Source organism: Tupaia chinensis, unplaced genomic scaffold (assembly GCF_000334495.1).
Source record: "Tupaia chinensis unplaced genomic scaffold, TupChi_1.0 Scaffold000311_2, whole genome shotgun sequence".
Taxonomy (NCBI): Eukaryota; Metazoa; Chordata; class Mammalia; order Scandentia; family Tupaiidae; genus Tupaia; species Tupaia belangeri.
Window position 1 is genome coordinate 6,580,265 of NW_006159803.1, and position 19,505 is coordinate 6,599,769.

Consider the following 19,505-nt stretch of genomic DNA (forward strand, 5'->3'; position numbering starts at 1 on the left):
GCCAGTCCTAGATCACAGGAACACATGCACCTGGAATATCAGGGAGGGCTCTGGATGTGCACCTGGAACCTCGCCATGTGAGTCAGCCTCAGAGAGTGTCATGCTTTACAGCTGTACCACTGTCCAGTCTCCCATATTTTCATGTTTATTTTATTATATTGTTTGTTAACTGTCTCTTTCTCTTCTAGACATGCAGCTCCCTAAAGATAAGGATTATATCTAACTTATTTGTACATCTTAAATACTTGACATATAATAGGCACCCAATGGACATCTTATATGAATAGGTGAACTAATTCACTTTTGTCCCTCTGAATTAGGTAGTGGTATTACCACACATCTGTCTTTCCAGATGACAAATCTCAGTTGTTTTCAGCTTTTCCCTTTTATGCCTTATGTTCAACTATATCCCTGGTACCAAGACTTTTACCCTTCATTTTATTTTTATTTTTTGCTATCAGAGAGAGACAGAAACAGAAAGAATGAGAGAAGGAAAGTGAAAAAGCACCTACCAGTGGGGGATGACCATGCTGCAAACCCTTCTCCTCCATTCTCTTGCAATCCTGGGCATACATGCATGTGAGTCCCACCCATAGAGTCTGGGACTCGAACCATTTAGTCAGCCATGTGGGATCCAGCTGTCCCAACCTTCAAGCCATCTGGCTCAACTTTTATCTTTTAAAGTTCTTTCCAATCCATCCTTTCTCTAGTTCTAGGGCTACATCATATTCTTCCTCATCTTTCAGGGTTTTTTTCTCTTTAGTTATGACAGTATACATGTACATACATGTGAAAGTAAGTGTATGTGTGAGAGGAAGAGAGAGTCAGATCCTGGGCACCTGTGCGAGTACTCACCCAGTATGTTTCAGGCTGACCGGGCCGGGGGTTCACACTGTGGTTGCCATGGTGGAATCTGGTGTCTGTTGAGCAGCACATTACCACCGAGCCACGGAGCTAGCCATTCAGGTTGTTATAATTGTCCCCCCTCCCCTTTTTAAAAAAAGAATTATTTATTTGATATTTTTTTATTCATTCATTTATTTCATTTGACCAGAGAAAGACAGACACACAGAGAGAAAGAAAATGAGAAAACAAGCCACCAGGTCCAGAACTCAAACAGTGTGTCGGCCATGTGGGAGTGTCCAGTGCCTTAACCACCACGCCACCTGTAATTGCCTCTTAATGGGACTACTGGTTTCTAGAGTCTCTCCCATCTGATCCATATTTTGCTGCTAGATTGACCTTTCTAAAATGCTAGTCTGGGCATCTCACCACCTTATACACCTCCCCATAGCTAAAGATGAGTATCTTCAAGTCTTGACCTACAAGTCAGAGACTTTTGTGATCCAAGCTGTGTCTACTTTATTATCCTCTTCCCAGCATATTCCTTATGCCACAGCCTTACACTTTCACCTAACTCTTATAAAGACATGATTCCATCTCATGCCTTTGCATATGTCCTTGCATCTCCTGAAATATCCTTTCCATCTTCTCTCGCTCATGACTTTTTGTAAGGCTGTTTTAAAAAGGATTCTCTAACTGTGGTGCTTTCCCAACCTTTTCCCAAAGGGAATTTACCTCTCCATCCTCAGTCTCCTGATACAGCTTGCACAAATCTGATTTTAGCATATTGGCAATATTTGTAATTGTGTCTATTGTCCATACTACACTGTAAACGCTTGGCAGTCAGAGACCACATGGAATTGATTTTTATAATCTCAAAATCTACCACATGGCAGGTGGCATGGTGATTAAGGTGCTGGAATCCCACATGGCCAAGTGCAGTTTGAGTCCTAGACCTGGTGGTTTGCTTTCTCACCGCCCTGCCCCTCCCCCCATCTCTCTCTGGTCAAATGGGAAAAAAATACAATTAAATAATTCTTTTTTTTTTCTTTTTTTGGAGAGGTTTGTGCTATAGGGTGCGTGCGCTCGCCCGACAGACAGAGAGAGACAGAGAGACAGAAAGCGAGAAATCCCCCCCCAGGGAAGATGGCCACGCCGCAATCCCTTCTCCTCCATTCTCCTCTCAGGATCCTGGGCATGCACGTCCACACGCCTGGCATGAGTTTAAGCCACCGGGTCCGGGACTCTAACCAAGGTCAACTACGTGGGAGTCCAGCGACATAGCCATTACACCAACTGCTGGTCCCAATTAAATAATTCTTTTAAAAAATAATCTACCACATAGCAGGTACTCAATAAATGTTCAATAAATGAGTGAATCAATTATATAACTTAATGCTAAAAGTGAATATTTTATTTATTCAGCAATCAGTATGTGCCAAGAACTGTGTTGGGTTCTGACGCAAAGGAGAATCATGGCATATAGATCACAATAATTGCTGTTCTGTGAAGAAAATCTCTGGAAACTGAATGTGGTTGCTGTGCAAAGAAAAGAAGTTCCCGGGTCGGCAGGTGGTGTGGTGGTTAAGGGCACTAGACTCCCACATGGCTAACTGCGGTTCGAGTCCCAGACCTGGCAACTTGCTTTCTCACTTTCCCCTCTGTCTCTCCCTCTCTCACTCTGTCTTTCTCTGGTCAAATTTAAATTAATTAACAAATAAAGTTATATAAAAATTCTTAAAAACAAAAAAGTTCCCTTATTTTCTCTCCTGCCTTAATTCGTCCATCCTACTCTCCTTCATTTTCACCCCTCTCCTAGAACTTCTTTCCTGTGGCTGCCAGTTTGACTGGGATCAATGCCTGGAATAAGTTAAGAAAACATATGTAGGTGAAATTTCTAGAAAGATTTTAGTAAAAGTCATATTATTGGTTATTGGTCCCTATGATAAATTTCCTGATTGGCCTTTTCTCCTCTTATCTTAATGTCATAATTACAAGTACTCACTAATTGCACTTTTCAAGGGATATTAGTGAGGGACTTGCCCCTTAGAACAGATGTTAAGCCCTGTACATCGGGGTCCATATCCCACATGGTCCTCCACAGTTGGAATCCAGCTCTAGCAGCTTAAAAAGGCATGCAGAGTGTGTGTGTGTATGTGTGTGTACACATACCTGCCCCAAATCCCGATGGAATAAAAGCTTGCAACATGACCATGCGCCACAGAGGAGGTGCTTTTTCTCTATCTCTGACTTTCTGGCAAGTGCATGTGCCCTTTTGCAATAGTAATAATAAAAAGATGTTGGTGAATGGATAAGCACATAGATGAGTAGGACAAAACAGGATAGAGATAAGATGTGGATTAGAATACCTGAATGATCACAATACCAGAACTGAATGGTCGCACAGCCATAAAACTCTATTTGGTCGGGAACCAGCAGTTAGCGTAATGGCTATGTCGCTGGACTCCCACGTAGTCGACCGCGGTTCGTGTCCCGGACCCGGTGGCTTAAAACTCACGCCGGGCGCGTGTGCGTGCGTGCCCAAGATCCCAAGAGGAGAATGGAGGAGAAGGGATTGCAGCGTGACCATCCCCCCTGGGGGGTGATTTCTCGCTTTCTGTCTCTATGTCTCTCTCTGTCTGTCGGGCGAGCGCACGTGCCCTACAGTGAAAAATCTCTCCAAAAAAAAAAAAAAACAAAAACAAAACTCTATTTGGTGAAGGTGACCTATATGGGAAGATGTGGGTTTGTACCTGGAGACCTCCTGGAGTATGCTTGTTACACGTTTGTCCGTGATCGAGGGTTGGCTGAACTAGGGGTGGATTGCAGCATCAAGATCCTGTTGGAGAACTCTGTTTTTCTTTCTCATAGAGGAAATAAAATTAAAACACACACACAGGACCAACACATATAGATCCTATGTAGCTACAGTTCAGGTGGGTCATGTACCTTTTAGACTAGAAACGTAGATACTTGTCTGATTTTCTAAGGTATCTTTGTTCCTGTGGTTCTTATTCCCACTGATTTTTCTTTTCATGAATTGTATGACTTCTCTCCTGCTGACCTCAAAAACCCAGAGGTTGGCAGAATCTGTAGCTCTGGCTTCTGCTCTGTTGTAGTTGAAATCTTGTCAGGCTTCTCTGTCCTCTTGATCCTTAGTGGCATGCCTGACAGATGAACTGCTATTTACCTGGAATGGGTAAGGAATGATGGTCCTCATGATAGTGTCCATGCCTCGAGCAACCTCTTGTCCTGGTCCTGACTTCCTGTGGATCATACCCTCTGGACATTATGTTTGGCAAGGGGGTGAGGGTTGTGCTGTGGCCTCAGGCTGCTTCATTCTCTTGAGACACTTTTAATAACTGGAAATAAAGGGTGGTTTGGAGCAGATCACAAGTTCTAACCACAAAGTCTCTCTCTGATTGCAGAGTTGCCTCACTCACAGAGCTCACCAACTGTCAGCAGCGCCTGCACTAAAGTGCTCTATTTCACTGACCGGTCACTTACGCCCTTCATGGTCAATATACCAAAGAGGTGAGATTATGGGATCATCATTTATCTGTAAAAAAGGAGGACAGAACTATTAGTTACTATTCATAAGAGCAACTAGAAGGTGTTTGAGAAGCAGTGGGGTGTAGTGAGAAGAGCTCAGGAGGCTGAGATTCTAATTCCAGCTCCACCACTAACCAGCGACATTACAAGGGACAGGTCATGACCTGCTGGCGGGTACAGGTACAATAATAGTTATTTCCAATCCTGGTAACTGTGCAAATATGCTTAAGTTTGGAAAAATAGCTTTGTAAGTGTTCAAAATAGCTCCTGCTGATAGCCATGGTTTGCAGCCTGGCACTCACTCTGGGGCTGTTACTCATTAATCTTTGTTACTATTTGAGGAATCCAAGTAATCCCAATTGAGAATATATGTTAAAAACCTTCCAAAGGCTTAGTTAACATATTTCCTTCCAAGGGAGATGGTTTTGAAATAAAGATTTTTAAGCTTTGGAAGCAACCACTGAGAGAGGTTATTGAATTTTTCTTCAAAGAAAGTTTGCTTATTTGATCTAGGTTAGAGCCAGTTTCCTAAAGATAGAAGGATAAAGACTGTGACACTTGATTCAATTCTATCAACCTAAAAAACTGCAATATTATAGCAATGAAGGAAATCAAGAGAATTTAGACATTTATGGTTGTTCAACAAATTTGACTTCAGAGACCTCATGTCTCATTTCCAGAGAAAACCAGGAAAAGTGATTTGCCTGCTGCTGCTGCTGCTGCTGCAGTAAATTGATTTTAAGTTCTCAGATCACCCTGAATGTAATGCCATTTTCATTGCCTAATGGTGGTGATTCCCCAGCTTCTGTGTTCTGGAATCCCCTAGGTTATTGGAGGAGTGGCCGAATAAAGCCATGTGATTTCTGTTTGTTGTCTTTGGCAGGGGTCTGGTTTTAAAACCAACATCTTATCTTTCCAACCAACTGATCACTAGTCTGTTTTAGTTCACTCTCCTTTTGTTGCAGGTTGGGAGAGGTGACATTGAAGGATTTTAAAGCAGCTATTGATCGCGAAGGGAATCACCGGTATCACTTCAAAGCACTGGATCCTGAGTTTGGCACTGTCAAAGAAGAGGTACAGAATCCATGGGAGTCGGGGTGGTATTACTGGTCTGGGCTTCCTATTCAAGACAGTAAATTGATTTTAAGTTCTCAGATCACCCTGAATGTAATGCCATTTTCATTGCCTAATGGTGGTGATTCCCCAGCTTCTGTGTTCTGGAATCCCCTAGGTTATTGGAGGAGTGGCCGAATAAAGCCATGTGATTTCTGTTTGTTGTCTTTGGCAGGGGTCTGGTTTTAAAACCAACATCTTATCTTTCCAACCAACTGATCACTAGTCTGTTTTAGTTCACTCTCCTTTTGTTGCAGGTTGGGAGAGGTGACATTGAAGGATTTTAAAGCAGCTATTGATCGCGAAGGGAATCACCGGTATCACTTCAAAGCACTGGATCCTGAGTTTGGCACTGTCAAAGAAGAGGTACAGAATCCATGGGAGTCGGGGTGGTATTACTGGTCTGGGCTTCCTATTCAAGAACTAGTACCCAAAAGTACTCAGGTGAGTTTATTTCTTTCCTTTTTTTTTAGTTAGATTTTATTTTATTTTTTTTTTGGAGAGAGAATTTTGCCAGAGTACGTTCACTCATCAGAGAGAGAGAAAGTGAGAAATCATCCCACAGGGGAGATGGCAATCCCTTCTCCATTCTCCTCTCGGGATCTTGGGCCATGCATGTACGGCTTGAGTTTTAAGCCACTAGGTCTTGAAATGCAGTCAACTATGTGGGAGTTCAGCGACATAACCATTATGCCATCTGCTGATCCCTTAGGTGAGTTTCTTAAACAGGACAGTGGAATGTGCTGGAGTCTCAGACCCCGGTCTGATTATTTTAGATGAAGATGGTCATAGAATGGCCCAAGTACTGATAGCTTCTTTGGTTTTATGACTTAATCACTTTATTTATTTATTTATTTATTTACTTTTCAACTTAATCACTTTGACCAAGAACTTGGATAGAAGTTTTATCTTAAAAGGAAAACTTTTATTTTGTTAGGGAAAAATAAAGAACTTAAGACAATATTTAGTCTATCTGTAGCCAAATTTTAGATAACTTGCCTCCTATGGAGAGCAAAATAAACCAATAAGCATGAATATATGGAACTGTACATTATGTGATGGTCATTTCTCATGAAGAAAATAAGGGGGCCAGCAGGTAGCACAGAGGTGAACGCACTTTATCCCACATTTGGCTGTGTGGTGTGAGTCCAAGATCCAGCAGTTTGAAAAACATGCCAGGCATGAGTTCGTGTGTGCTCACAATCACTGTAGATGAATAGAGGAGAAAGGATTGTAGCATGGCTATCCCCCCTGAGGGGTGATTTCTCATTTTTCCTCTCTTTCTCTTTCTGTCTCTGGTGAGCACACATGCCTTATAGCAAAAAAGTAGAAGAGAGGCCAGTAAGTGGCGTGGTGGTTAAGGCACTGGACTCCCACATGGATGACTGTAGTTCAAGTCCCAGACCCAGTGGCTTGCTTTCTTGCTCTCAAGCACACGTCCTATAACAAGTTAAATAAATAAATAAATAAATTTTACAAGACTTTATTTATTGAGAGACAGAGATAGCTCCTCTGAAAGGGTTCTGATGCTGCTGTCTACCCCCAGCTTCAACTAGCCCAGCTCATGGGTACAGGTGAGTCTAGAGTACTCAGGGAGGTCTCTAGACTTGAACTGGCAACCTTCCTACATGAGTCCTCCTTGCAGAGCATGGAGTTTTAGTGCTATGACATCATCTAATTCCTCTTCTACTTTCTTATCTTTTGCATTTGAAGTTTTATTTTCATCAGTAGCAGTTGTTTAGTGAGACTCTCTACCTCCCTTTGAAGTTTTTCACTGTTGCTTGTTTTGTTTTTCTAGGTTTTCCATGATGATGATGCTATCCCTGGATGGGAAGGGAAAATTGTAGCCTGGGTGGAAGAAGACCATGGAGAGAATTAATGCTGAGCATTAGATTGAGGGCTTGTGAAATCTGGTCACTCCCTGGCTGTTTTACTCAGGAAAGGGACTAAAACCAGAATATGCTAGGAAGTTTCTATAATTCATGCTGCCAAAACAGAAGCTTCTCCAAGTGTGATGGCCGCAGGCCAGTCTTGTTTCTGTGCCTGGCATATCTGGTACCATGGTTTCATCTGGAGTTCCTTGTCCGTGGGAACACAGTGTTTTGTTCTACTCTGAAGATAACAAACCCGAAGGCCTTAACAAGTGGGGATGGATGATCTCGCTCCTGTAGGGGCATGGCTGCTATTATCTGGAACCTGGGAATTGGATGCATCACTCCTGGGTGTTATGGTATTATTTTAATTGGCCTCAATGGTTGCAGCAATCAGAGTCCCAGCAATTGTACTCACAGACAAGGCAAAGGTACCAGCTTCTCTGCTTCTTTGCAGCTATTGCAAACCAAGAATAACTCATGAGGTGGTACCAAAGATGAAAGCCCACTCTTCAGTAATCTTTTGAACTGGACACAGATGGTGCTGAATTGTTGATTGGATGGAAAGGGCTGCCCATATTGTGCTATACTATGCTAAATAATTAAAGAAGACCTTGGGCTGCCTCTTCCAGTCTTAACTGGTCTGCAGCTTGTCCTTTAGCCCAGATAGGGCGTGTTTCATGTACTGCTAGTTTTCTCTGGGGACTCTTTAACTTTAGAGCCATTTATTTTTCTTCAAACCAATGAACTTTGTGTTTGAAAGGAATGAGGAGTAAAAGACTCCTTAAAAATCCAGGCGGGTATGGAAAGGTGCTGCTACCCATATCTTCTTGACTTTCTTTGTTCATGACTTTAACTCATGGCATCTTCTCTGCAGTTCAAAGGAGACAGACCATTACTTTCAGTATTTCTTTGTGACTTTTGAGTACTGAGCATGAATTACTGGTCTGCCCCTCTTTATTTCAAGGCTGGAGTTATTTTCTATTACCTGTTTAGTCTAGGCTGATCCTTTAGGGCACAATAGAAACCATGGAGGCATGGAGTATGAGTTGTGAAGGCAGGGTTGATTCTGGGTGTAGAAACTTAGAATCATTTTTCATGTGCAACCTTGTGAAGCAGAGAAGCAAAAAGAATTCAACTTCCAGAGATAACTTAGTAACCTGGGTTTTCTCATTCATCCACTAGGCACTGTCAACCATCCAACCATTTTTATTTATATATATATTCCCCAAAGTGTTCTGCTGGTGGCTACCAATGTACACTGCCAAATGAAGAGCAGGACAGATCAGTTCTGGGTTCTTGACCTGTCTGTCTCCAGTTCATGTCTCCTTTTCAGCCATTTCAACAGACTACTCTTTGGAGCTCTGAGCAGACATTTGTTGTTTTATATAGATAGGTCTTTTAAAAATAGTTCATGTTTGGAGAATTCTTTTGTACTCATTTGCTTTTTTGTCTGAAAACCATGTCTATTTTTATAACTGGAGTGTGAGTTCTGTATATTCTCACATTCTGTATACTGTATCCATTTTCTAGAGAACCCAGTAGCTTTTATACAGTCTCTTCTTACCACCCCTTGTGGTTTCAAAACAAGCTTTATTTTATTATTACAAGTATACTAATGACAGCTAATTCCTGTTCCAGTACTACCTGTCACTTTAGTTGTGGAGGTAGTTTTATGTAATCCAGTTGACTGCTCCTCTAGCAGACAGAAGGAGCAAAAAGACACCTGTTGTCTTTCATGTAAGTTGACCTGGTCTTCTATTGAAGAATGAATTGTCATCAGAAATGACTGGGAAAGTTTGGGAATGTCCGCCAAAAAACAAGAACAATTCATTATGAAAGCAAGCCGAAAACAGTGTATTTACAGCTTTTTCCCAGAAAGTCTGGAGAAAAAGTCCTCATGTCACCAATTTCTCTGTTGCATGAATTTAGTGTTTTGCTCTAAGACAGCATGAGAGTTTTCAGGCCAAAATTCGTCACTGTATTTCCAAGTATAATTGATCTTGAATGTCTGTCTAACAGTTTTTGTCCATTTTCTTTTAGCAAGCAGTCTTACCATTATGTGGAACTTAACTTTTTGGAGAAATTAAATTGGAAATGTTTCCAAGTCCTCCTTACTTGTCTTATATCTCTTTTTAGAAAAGGAGCTGCATGGCCTCAGTGCCTCAATACAAATCTCATGTGCCATGGGAAATGACTAAGAATCCCTTCCTAGAAGAGGTCACTCTGTTAACTTTTGTGTAAAATGTGCTGGAGATCCTCATGGCAATTTCTAAAGTGAGAGGAGCCTTCTGAGCAGGAGTGTGCGTTGATTCATTCTGTTTCGAGTAAGTCCCCTAGTTGGCTGCATTCTGGGGAGCTTCTTGGCTCTTTCATAGTATTTGTTCCCTGGTGGCACTGGTATGTGATAGTCTATCCTCCTACTGCTGAGGTGTCTTTCATTGAGTAAATAGAGGAACTGTTGGGTTATCAGGAAAGTCATAATGCATTTTTTGCATAGAAAAACATAGAAACGTACATCCTGACTTTTCCAACAACCTATTAGAATGTTTAGAGTTCACAAAATAATCTCTAAGCCATGCTAAATTAAGGGGGGGGAAAAAGGGTGGGAGAAAAAGCACTCATAAAAATGAGCTTAGTTGCAATTCAGTTCCTTAAAAAGTCTCTGTTTAAAAATGACTGTTCTTGCCAGTTCTCTAACTGGAATTGGAACATTGTACAATTTTTATCTAAACAATCTGGGTTAAAAACACTTGGTAATGGCAGTCATACTTACTGACCAACTTTCAGTTTTTTTTGACCAGGATGGTTGTAAATCAGAGAAAATATCTTCATGCTCTAAATTCAATCCAAAAAGCTCTAATTACTTAAAAGCACTTAGGTGATAATTAAAATTATTTTCATTTTCCCCATAAAATAAACATTATGATGCACACTCCTATTGTCTGAATTTATGTAAGAGGCATAGCGTGCTTAAAATACATATATATGTAAAGTTATATTTTCTTAGAAACATGGATGTTTGCAACTGTTGCTTTCAGAAGAGATTACCATGTATTCTCCTTGTTTTCCAATGTTTTCATAAAGACTGTGTTATGCCAGAGGCTTCTGATTTTCAGTGATAACCAGTTTTAACTGCCTGTATGTACCAGATTTGTGAACTAATTTAAGGAAAAAAACACAAACTATGAATAAAATGAAGTTTGCAAACCAAATGGCAATCATTTTCACTTGTGTTTATTGACTGAGAATGATTAATAAAGCCATTTAATGTAGTGAAAGTAATTTCCTCAAGTGATCTCCTTGGTAGCATATTTACTCATTACATGGACAGTGGAGATAAGGATTACTTTATTGCTACAGATACTGTACTGTTGGTATTTCTAATGTAAGCACAAAATAGGTTATTATTAAGGAGAATTAATTGGGTTAGCACTTCTTTTGAAAATGTATACAAATGTCTTCAAATAAGAACTGTGTATTTATTTATTTAATTAAACATTTTTTTTTGAGGTTTTTGCTATAGGGCGCATGCACTCGCCATAAAGACAGAGACAGAAAATGGGACATCACCCCCCGGGGGGATGGCCACGCCGCAATACCTTCTCTTCCCATTTTCCTCTCAGGATCTTGGGCACACATGCACATGCGGCCGTTGTGAGTTTAAGCCACCAGATCCGGGACTTGAACCATGGTCGACTACATGGGAGTCCAGCGACATAGCCACTGTGCCAACTGCTGGTCCCCTAAACTGTGTATTTATTATTCACGATTGAATGCATGCATGTGCATGCTTGAGAGATGAGCATCCTCCACAGGGTCCAGCCATGCTGTGATCTCCTTCACCCCTACCCCACACTTTCAGTCCATCTAATCCCAGACACTGGTGCAAGGGCCTGGAAGGCTCTCAGGCTGACTGGGTCAGCCAGTCACCACTTTCATCCTTCACCACCACCTAATCACTTTCCCCATCTATTTTCTATCAGTGATGTCACCATTTTTTAAGTCTCTCTACTTCAAACCTTTCAGTCTTCTTTTTAGAGATATTTTTGCTATAGGGTGCGTGTACTCTCGAGAGACAGAAAGCAAGAAATCACCCCCTGGAGGGATGGCCATGTTGCGATCATTTCTCCTCTCAGAATTTTGGGCACACACGCCCAGTGTGAGTTTTAAGCTGCCGTGTCTGGGACTTGAACCGTAGTGGACTACGTGGGAGTCTAACAACATAATCATTCCACCATCTTCCCAAACCTTTCAGTATTGAATCATCCTTAATTTCCCTTATCTACTCTGTTTAGGGAAGTTCAGGCTTATTCTTTCAGGATTAATTTAACAAACCTAAGAATTCCTTACCTACCTGATGGTAAAAGTTGTCACCTCTGGATTGTTTATCCTGTGCCTTTCTATTAATTTAGCAACACCTAAATCAAAAGTATATTCAAAATGTAAACTATTACCTTGAAAAATACAAAACAAAGCCTACCTAAGCAAACAGCAGAAACTGCAGTTCACTTGATACTTTATAACAAAGGCTAATTTAGACCAACTTATTTATTTTGGGGGAAAGAGGGAGAGATTTTTGCTATAGGGGGTTTGCCTTTGCAGGAGAGGGAGATTTTTTTTTTTTTAGGCATCTGTGCCTGTTTAACATTTTCAGTTTAAGTAGGTATGAAATAGTATCTCCTGGCTGTTTTAATTTTCCAAATTAGTTACTAGTAAAGCTGAGTATGTTTTCAAATATTGGTTTAATATTTCCCCCTCTGATTTCTTCGTGTTCTGAATTGTTCTGACCATCTGTATTTATATCACCAAGCTCTTGAACAATAGCTCTGGGTGTGTGCTTCAGTGACTCAAGCCCACCAAGCTCTTCGTGATATAAATACAGTGCAGGACCCAGCCTGGGAGGCACAAACTGTAAAAATGCTATGCTCTGCAGGCTGACCACACGTGAAGACCTGTTCAATTCCTGGTCCAACCTAAAGGCTGGCACAAGGTGCTGGTGTGCCTTTAAACTCAGTGACTAGGGAGGCTGGCCTTGGGCAATATAGTTATTGAGACTCTATCTGAAAAAAAGCTGGGTATGGTGGCATGTACCTAAAGTCCAAACCAAGAGGCTGAAGCATGAGGATCTAGATGCAAGGAGACCATCTTTGAAAAAATAAAACTGAGTACATGCTGGGCAAGCCATGGTGTGGTTGGATCCCGCACGGCCCACTGAAGTCTGGACTCACAGGTTTGAAAGGTCATGGGTGTGGGCATGTGTGCCCAGAATCCAGAGAGAATGGAACAGTAAGGGTGGACATCTCCCCTCAAGAGCTTTCTCATGTTCTGTCTACAGCAAGCACACATACCTTATAGCAAAATAACAACAAAAACGCACACATAGAAACAAAACTAAAAAGCACATGCTTCCTCCAAACTAATACCATTTCAGCTCAGAAATGGTATTTTCTTTTTTTTTTTTTTTTAAGTGATTTTTACTGGGGACCAGCAGGTGGCGTGGTTCTTAAGGCGCTGGACACTCCCATATGACCGACCATGGTTCGAGTCCCAGACCTGGTGGCTTACTAACTCATTTTCTCTCTCTCTCTCTTTCTCTGTGTGTCTCTCTCTCTGGTCAAATTAAAGTAAATGAATGAATAAATAAAATTAAAATTAAATAATTATTTTAAAAAAGAGATTTTTACTATAGGGTGCATGCACTTGCCAGAGACAGAGAGCGAGAAGTCACTCCACGGGGGGGGGATGGCCCCGCCACAATCCCTTCTCCAGTCTCCTCTTGGGATCTGGGGCACCACTGCACACATGCTAAGCATGCTAAGCATGAGTTTGAAGTTACCAGGTTGGGGACTCAAACCATAGGCGACTACATGGGAGCCCAGCAACATAACCATTATGCCATCTGCTGGTCTCCAGAAATACTCTCTAATTATAAGATGATATGCCCTCGATGAAAGGTATCAGCAAATTGTGTAGATACCTTTGTTAATTCAAAAGATTCAGCCTCTACTGTCTACTAGGCACTATACTAAACTCAGTAGATACACTAAATAATGATACAGAAACATTTTCTTTCACAGGCATAGAGTTTAAGTTTTGGTAAGAAATATTTCAAACATAACAAAGCTTTTGGCTATTAAAAGGGATTGTATGGGGCTGCCCATAACCTAGTGGTTAATTAAGACAGTTTCCTGGGGGTCAGTACATAGTGTGTGGTTAAGGTGCTGGACTCTCACATGGCCAAGCATGCTTCAAGTTCTGGAATTGGTGGCTTGCTTTCTCATTTACCCTTTCTGTCTCTCTCTGGTGAGCACCATGTCCTATAGCAAGAAGAAATGAATAAATAATAGATTATTCCAGATTGAACAATAGCTCTGGGTGTGTGCTTCAGTGACTCAAGCCCAGGGAGGAGAAGGGATTCCTTCTCCTCACTCTCTGGTGAGTTTATATGCCCTCTGGCAATTAAAAATGTAGTAAGGGGGAAGCCAGTAGATGGCATGGTGCTTAAGGTGCTGGATTCCCACATGACTGACCACCATGCCAATCCCGAACCTGGTGGCTTGCTTTCTCATTCTCTCTCTGGTCAATTTAAAAATAGTGATACTAATGATAAATAGAATTAAATAATTATTTAAAAATATATAATATGGGGGGGCAGCAGGTGGCATGGTGGTTAAAGGCACTGGACTCCCACAGGCTGACCACGGTTCGAGTCCCTGACCTGGTGGCTTGCTTTCTCACTCTCCCTCTGTCCCTCTCTGGTCAAATAAAGATAAATAAAGTTAAAAACATATATACATAAAATAAGGGGATTGAACGGTAAATCAGGAGAAAACAAAACTATTCCGTAAGCCTGTATCTTCGTATGAGCCATACGCTTAACTCTGTTAGCTTACATCTGAAGGTAGCAATGGACCTTCCTTTTGGCGGCCCTTCGGTACCATTTGTACGGGAAACCTGCTCACTCCAGCTCTGGTTTGGGCCACAGTCTGAAATTAAACCCTTGCAACCCAGTACAGCCTGCACGGGGCGGGGCCTTTGGATCCGCAGAGGCGGACGGGACATCACCTGAACCCTTTGCTTCCCGCGCGGGAGGACAGGGCTACCTGGCTCGAGCGCGCGCCCCGAGGCCCCGCCTCTTGGCCCACGGCTCCCAGCGCCCGGCCTGACCTCGGGCTCACTTCCCAGCAGGTCCACAAAACCCGGCCACTCCCGTCGGCCCAGTCTCTCAGACCACTCCGCCGCCTTTCTCGGCCCCGCCCCGGGGCCATGCCCTTAACGCCTCTTATGCCCCGTCCTACCCTTAGGATGCCTCTCGTAGGAACCCACCATTTTCTGTCCCTTTCCTCCACTTATTTCTCCCGAACTTGTGCCAGGCTTGGCTGTGCTGGAACGTCCCTGTCACCGTGGCTCCAACGTAGCCGACCCTCCCCACTTTCAGGTCCCCCCAGTCCCCACGCCACCGAGAGGAAGCGCGAAGGCGCCGCATATTTCTGGCCCGGACGTCGGTGGAGTGACTCTCCGGAGCGCGTTTTACGACAACGTGCGGCTGCGCGGTGTGGCTGACGGCAGCGCCGCGCTGCTCTTGGAGAGGTCACTCCGGAGACGGCGTTGGTTTTGGGGTGTGGGGGTCGGTGGCACTATGTGGCGCGTCTGTGCACGACGGGCCCAGAATGCGGCCCCAAGGGCAGGACTTGGGGCTCGGTGGACAGCCTTGCGGGAGGGACCTGGCGGGCCGTGCATGACCTCGAGGTCTAGCCCGGCCCCGGCTCGATGCAACAGCGGGACCGCAGGGTATGGCGGGGTCCGGGCACTGTGCCGCTGGAATCCCAACTCTGGGGCCACGCCACGGAACCGCTTACTGCTGCAACTTTTGGGGTCGCCCGGCCGTCGCTGTTACAGTCTCCCCCCGCACCAGAAGGTGAGCCTTCCATCGTCCTTCTCGAGCCTTAGTTGTCCTTCAGGGAGGACTTCTTGGCTTCGGGAACCTTTCTCAGAGGACTCATTGATCCTCCAACCCCTCCCAGTATCTGTTATCGCCCCTTGTCAAATACTCAGCTTTTCTGTAGCTCCTAGGCTCCCCTCATTGTCTTATTCCATTGAAAAAAAAGCTCTCAGCCTGGGCTGTACGCAAAACTGCTGAGGTTGGCGCTGTATCAGACCCAAAGGACTGGAGGGGAAGTCTGCCACTGGACGTCATGAACTTCTGCACGGCAGGAACTCCCTTGGTGTCCTCAGTAGCCAGTGTATGATGGGACTCAGTAAACTTTGCATGAAATCCCACTGAAACCTTAAACCAGTCTGCGTGTGAAGTAGCTGTTTTTAAATTTAGCGTTTCCCTTTTTTCTCCTCCAGGTTCCATTGCCTTCTCTTTCCCCCACAATGCAAGCGGGCACTATAGCCCGTTGGGAAAAAAAAGAAGGGGACAAAATCAATGAGGGTGACTTAATTGCAGAGGTAAGTCGTTTGAAAATATGGAGATGAGTTTCCAAGGGCTGGCTCTGTGGACTGAACATTAGCTTCCTGGATGACTGGTTAACCCCTTTGCCTAAGAAACTGAGGTGTTTTACACACTTTGATGTTGGAGATCAGTGAGATAAGTTGTCAGCAGTTGAACAAACTGATTTTTAGCTGAGTTGTTTTTAAGTAATTCCTCCTTTCAAATCTGTGATAGAGGCTTTATCTTGACATGACTGTTGAAGTGTGTGATTCTAGGCACAAGCTAGTAGACTACATAAGAGCAGTGCAAACCTAAGTTGCTGCTTTCTGTATTAACAGGTTGAAACAGATAAAGCCACCGTGGGATTTGAGAGCCTGGAGGAGTGTTATATGGCAAAGATACTTGTTGCTGAAGGTACTAGAGATGTACCAGTTGGAGCAATCATCTGTATCACAGTTGGAAAGTGCGTAACACCCTTCTAATTTGTGCAGCTTCAGTGCTTACTGGAGTATTTTAACCCAGAACTGAGACATTAGGAGTTGAGGACTTTTTGAGGAGTATTTCTGTGGGAGCTGAATCTGTTCTATAACCTTATATTTATGCATTCTTCCTCTTCCTTAGGCCTGAAGATATTGAAGCCTTTAAAAGTTATACCTTAGATTCCACAGCAGCACCTACACCACAAGCAACCCCAGCACCCACCCCTGCTGCTGCTGCTCCGCCACCTGCACCTTCTGCTCAGGCTCCTGGTAGCTCATATCCCACTCACATGCAGGTGAGGCTCAACCTCAGGGTGTGCTCTAGATGATTGAGTGATAGATTGATTGGTTTTAAGAATTATTTATTTATATTTGTTATCATTATTTTCTAATTCAACCAGAGAGAGAGAGAGAAGGGGAAAGTGGGAATTCAAGCTACCAGGTCCAGAACTCGAACCGTGATCAGCCATGTGGGAGTCCAGGTGGCCCCTAGGTGATTAATTACATATCCATTATTTTTCATAGATGACTATCACGTCCTGGAAACTGTCATTAAATGTGGTTGGCTCTTGCCATTTGGGATTATATAGAGATTTAAGAATAAAAACGGGCCAGCAGGTGGCATGGTGGTTGAGGTGCTAGATTCCCACATGGTTGACTGTGGTTTGAGGCCTGGACTTGACAGCTTGAAAATAACAACAAATAGGAGCCAACAGATGGCATAGTGGTTAAGGTGCTGGACTCCCACATGTCCAATCATGGTTTGAGTCCCCAGACCCAGTGGCTTGACACTTATGCCAGGCACATGTGCATGTGTCTAAAATCCAGATAGGAGAATGAAGGAGAAGGGATTACGGTGTGGCCATCCCCCCTAGAGAGTGACTTCTCGTTTTCTCTCTCTCTGTGTCTTTTCATTCTAGCAAATGCATGAGGCCCTATAGCAAAAATATCTCCACAAAATAAATAAATAAGGGGCTGGCAGATGGTGTGAAGGTTAAAGATGCTGGACTCCCACATGGTTGACTGTGATTCGAGTCTCAGACCTGTCAACTTGCTTTCTTACTTTTTCTGTGTGTGTGTATTCCTCTGGTCAAATTAAAATAATAATAAAATTAAATAAAAATAATTCTTAAAAAAATAAATAAAATTATAACAAATAAATAAATGTCTAAAAAAATAGGGGCTAGCAAATGGCATAATGGTTATGTTGCTGGAATCCCATGTAGTTGACCACAGTTCAAACCCTGGACTCAGCAGCTTAAACTCACGCCGGGCACATGTGGATGCGTGTCCAAGATACCGAGAGGAGAAGGGGTTGCGATGTGGCCATCCCCCCTAGGGGATGATTTCTCGCTTTCTGTCTTTGTGACGAGGCACGCACCCTATAGCAAAAATGTCCCCCCCCCCAAAATAAAAAGAACTTTTATACCTCCTTGTTATTTCCAGATATGTGAACATGGACATACCTTTAGCCCTTCTCAGCCTCGTTGTAGTACACAGGATAATGTTTGGCACACTTACTTAAGAGCATTATGTTACGATGTTATAGTAGGCCTCAGATGCTGTCTGTTAAATGCAAGTCCCCAGTCAATGTTTTCCTTTGACTGTAACAATCTACTTTCCAAGAGTAGGTAATGGAGTCCTATAATGTTGATAAACGTGCAGACTGACAGTATAGAATACGTGGTTCCAGATGGTGGTGAAGTGGTAGAATGTAGTGCTGTGCAAGGCTGACTGATAGGGGAAGGTTCCAGTAACTCCCAGATGATGCAGTCTACGTGTCTGCCCGTGATCTAGGGTTGCTTGAAGCTGGGGGTGGATTACAGTGTCAAGACCCTGTTGGGAGTGTTGGCTTCCTATTTTCTTTGTATCTTTATCACTCATAGAAGAAAAAAATAAACTCAAAGAAAAAAAAAGAATTGTAGAATAAACTTAGACTAACTGGGCAACAAAGCGGAAGTGAGTGAATATAATCACTGTTGATTTCTCCATTTTTTTGTCTATGGCTTCATGTACAGGGGTTGGGCTTGTGCCTTAATTATCCTTTAAAATGCTATATTGAGATTATTGGTTCCCCTAATTTTTTTTTAAGTATTTAATTTTATATTCTATTAGAGGAAGAGTGACAGCACAAAACAGAAAGAGAGATACTCCTAATAGGATCTTCACATTGTGGTCTGCCTGCAGTCTCAGCTGGCCTGGGTTGTGGACACATGCATGTACTACAGGCATTCTTGGGGAGATCCTAGGACGTGGACTCAGGACCTTTCCCATGTGGGTCCAGTTGCATTACTGTTATGGCACCATCTGGCTCTGGTTCCACTAATTCTTAAGAAGCAGATAAAGATGGCACATTCTTGGGGACCAGCAGGTGGCATGGTTGTTAAGGCGCTGGACACTCCCACATGGCCAACCATGGTTCGAGACCCGGACCTGGCAGCTTGCTCTCTCTCTCTCTCTCTCTCTGTGTGTGTGTGTGTGTGTGTACCTGTTCAAGTTAAAATGAATGAATGAATGAATAAGATTAAATAAATAATTATTAAAAAAAAAAGATGGCACATTTTGAACAAGAAACTTTTTTTTTTTTTTTCCAAAAGAGGATTTTTTGCTTTAGGGTGTGTGTGCTTGCCAGAGAAAGAGAGAGAAACAGATAGACAGTGAGAGGGAAAATAATAAATTACCACCCAGAAGGAAAGGCCACACTAGAATCTCTTCTCCATTCTTCTCCCAGGATCTTGGGCACACGCATGCATACACCTGCCATGATTTTCAAGCCACTGGGTCTGGTACTCAAACCACAGTTAGCCATGTAAGGAGTCCAGTGATGTAACAGCTAAGCCATCTGCTGACCCCAAAAGGTATTTTTTTTAATAGTCTAAGACATGTTTTACATTTTCCCCCCCTTCCAGAGACATTTTCAGTTGAAATGAATTTTCTCTCAGCATAATGCTGTTGCTAATTAAATACAGAAGACTAAGAAGATAGCAGGTGAAATCGTAATAACTGAATAAATATCCAGATCCAGTGGACACACAAGCAATGTAAATAGGAAAGCAATTTTTATTTGCTTATTTTTTAGAATTATTTATTTATTTAATTATATTTGTTATTCTTACTTATTTTTTAATTTGGGCCAGAGAGATACACAGAGAAAGGAAAAGTGAGAAAGCAAGCCGCCATGTCCAGGAGTTGAACCACAATCAGCTA

General features: G+C 42.8%; 2 protein-coding genes across 3 annotated transcripts in view; both read left to right on the plus strand.

The window, feature by feature from the left end:
• The window catches only part of DIXDC1 (DIX domain containing 1), a 78,613-nt gene extending 68,021 nt beyond the window's left edge, over nucleotides 1-10,592 (plus strand). For both annotated transcript variants that reach the window (XM_006150987.3, XM_006150988.3), the window contains 3 exons: nucleotides 4,272-4,377; nucleotides 5,361-5,469; nucleotides 7,307-10,592. In XM_006150987.3, coding sequence (XP_006151049.1) covers nucleotides 4,272-4,377; nucleotides 5,361-5,469; nucleotides 7,307-7,387 — 296 coding nt within the window. In that variant the 3' untranslated portion in view covers nucleotides 7,388-10,592. The remainder of the gene's footprint in view (nucleotides 1-4,271; nucleotides 4,378-5,360; nucleotides 5,470-7,306) is intronic.
• Nucleotides 10,593-14,935: 4,343 nt separating this feature from the next.
• Nucleotides 14,936-19,505, plus strand: part of DLAT (dihydrolipoamide S-acetyltransferase) — a 36,089-nt gene continuing 31,519 nt past the window's right edge. Inside the window, exons 1-4 of the mRNA XM_006150989.3 lie at nucleotides 14,936-15,300; nucleotides 15,735-15,836; nucleotides 16,158-16,282; nucleotides 16,441-16,594. Of these exons, the coding sequence (XP_006151051.1) occupies nucleotides 15,022-15,300; nucleotides 15,735-15,836; nucleotides 16,158-16,282; nucleotides 16,441-16,594 (660 nt within the window). The 5' untranslated portion in view covers nucleotides 14,936-15,021. The remainder of the gene's footprint in view (nucleotides 15,301-15,734; nucleotides 15,837-16,157; nucleotides 16,283-16,440; nucleotides 16,595-19,505) is intronic.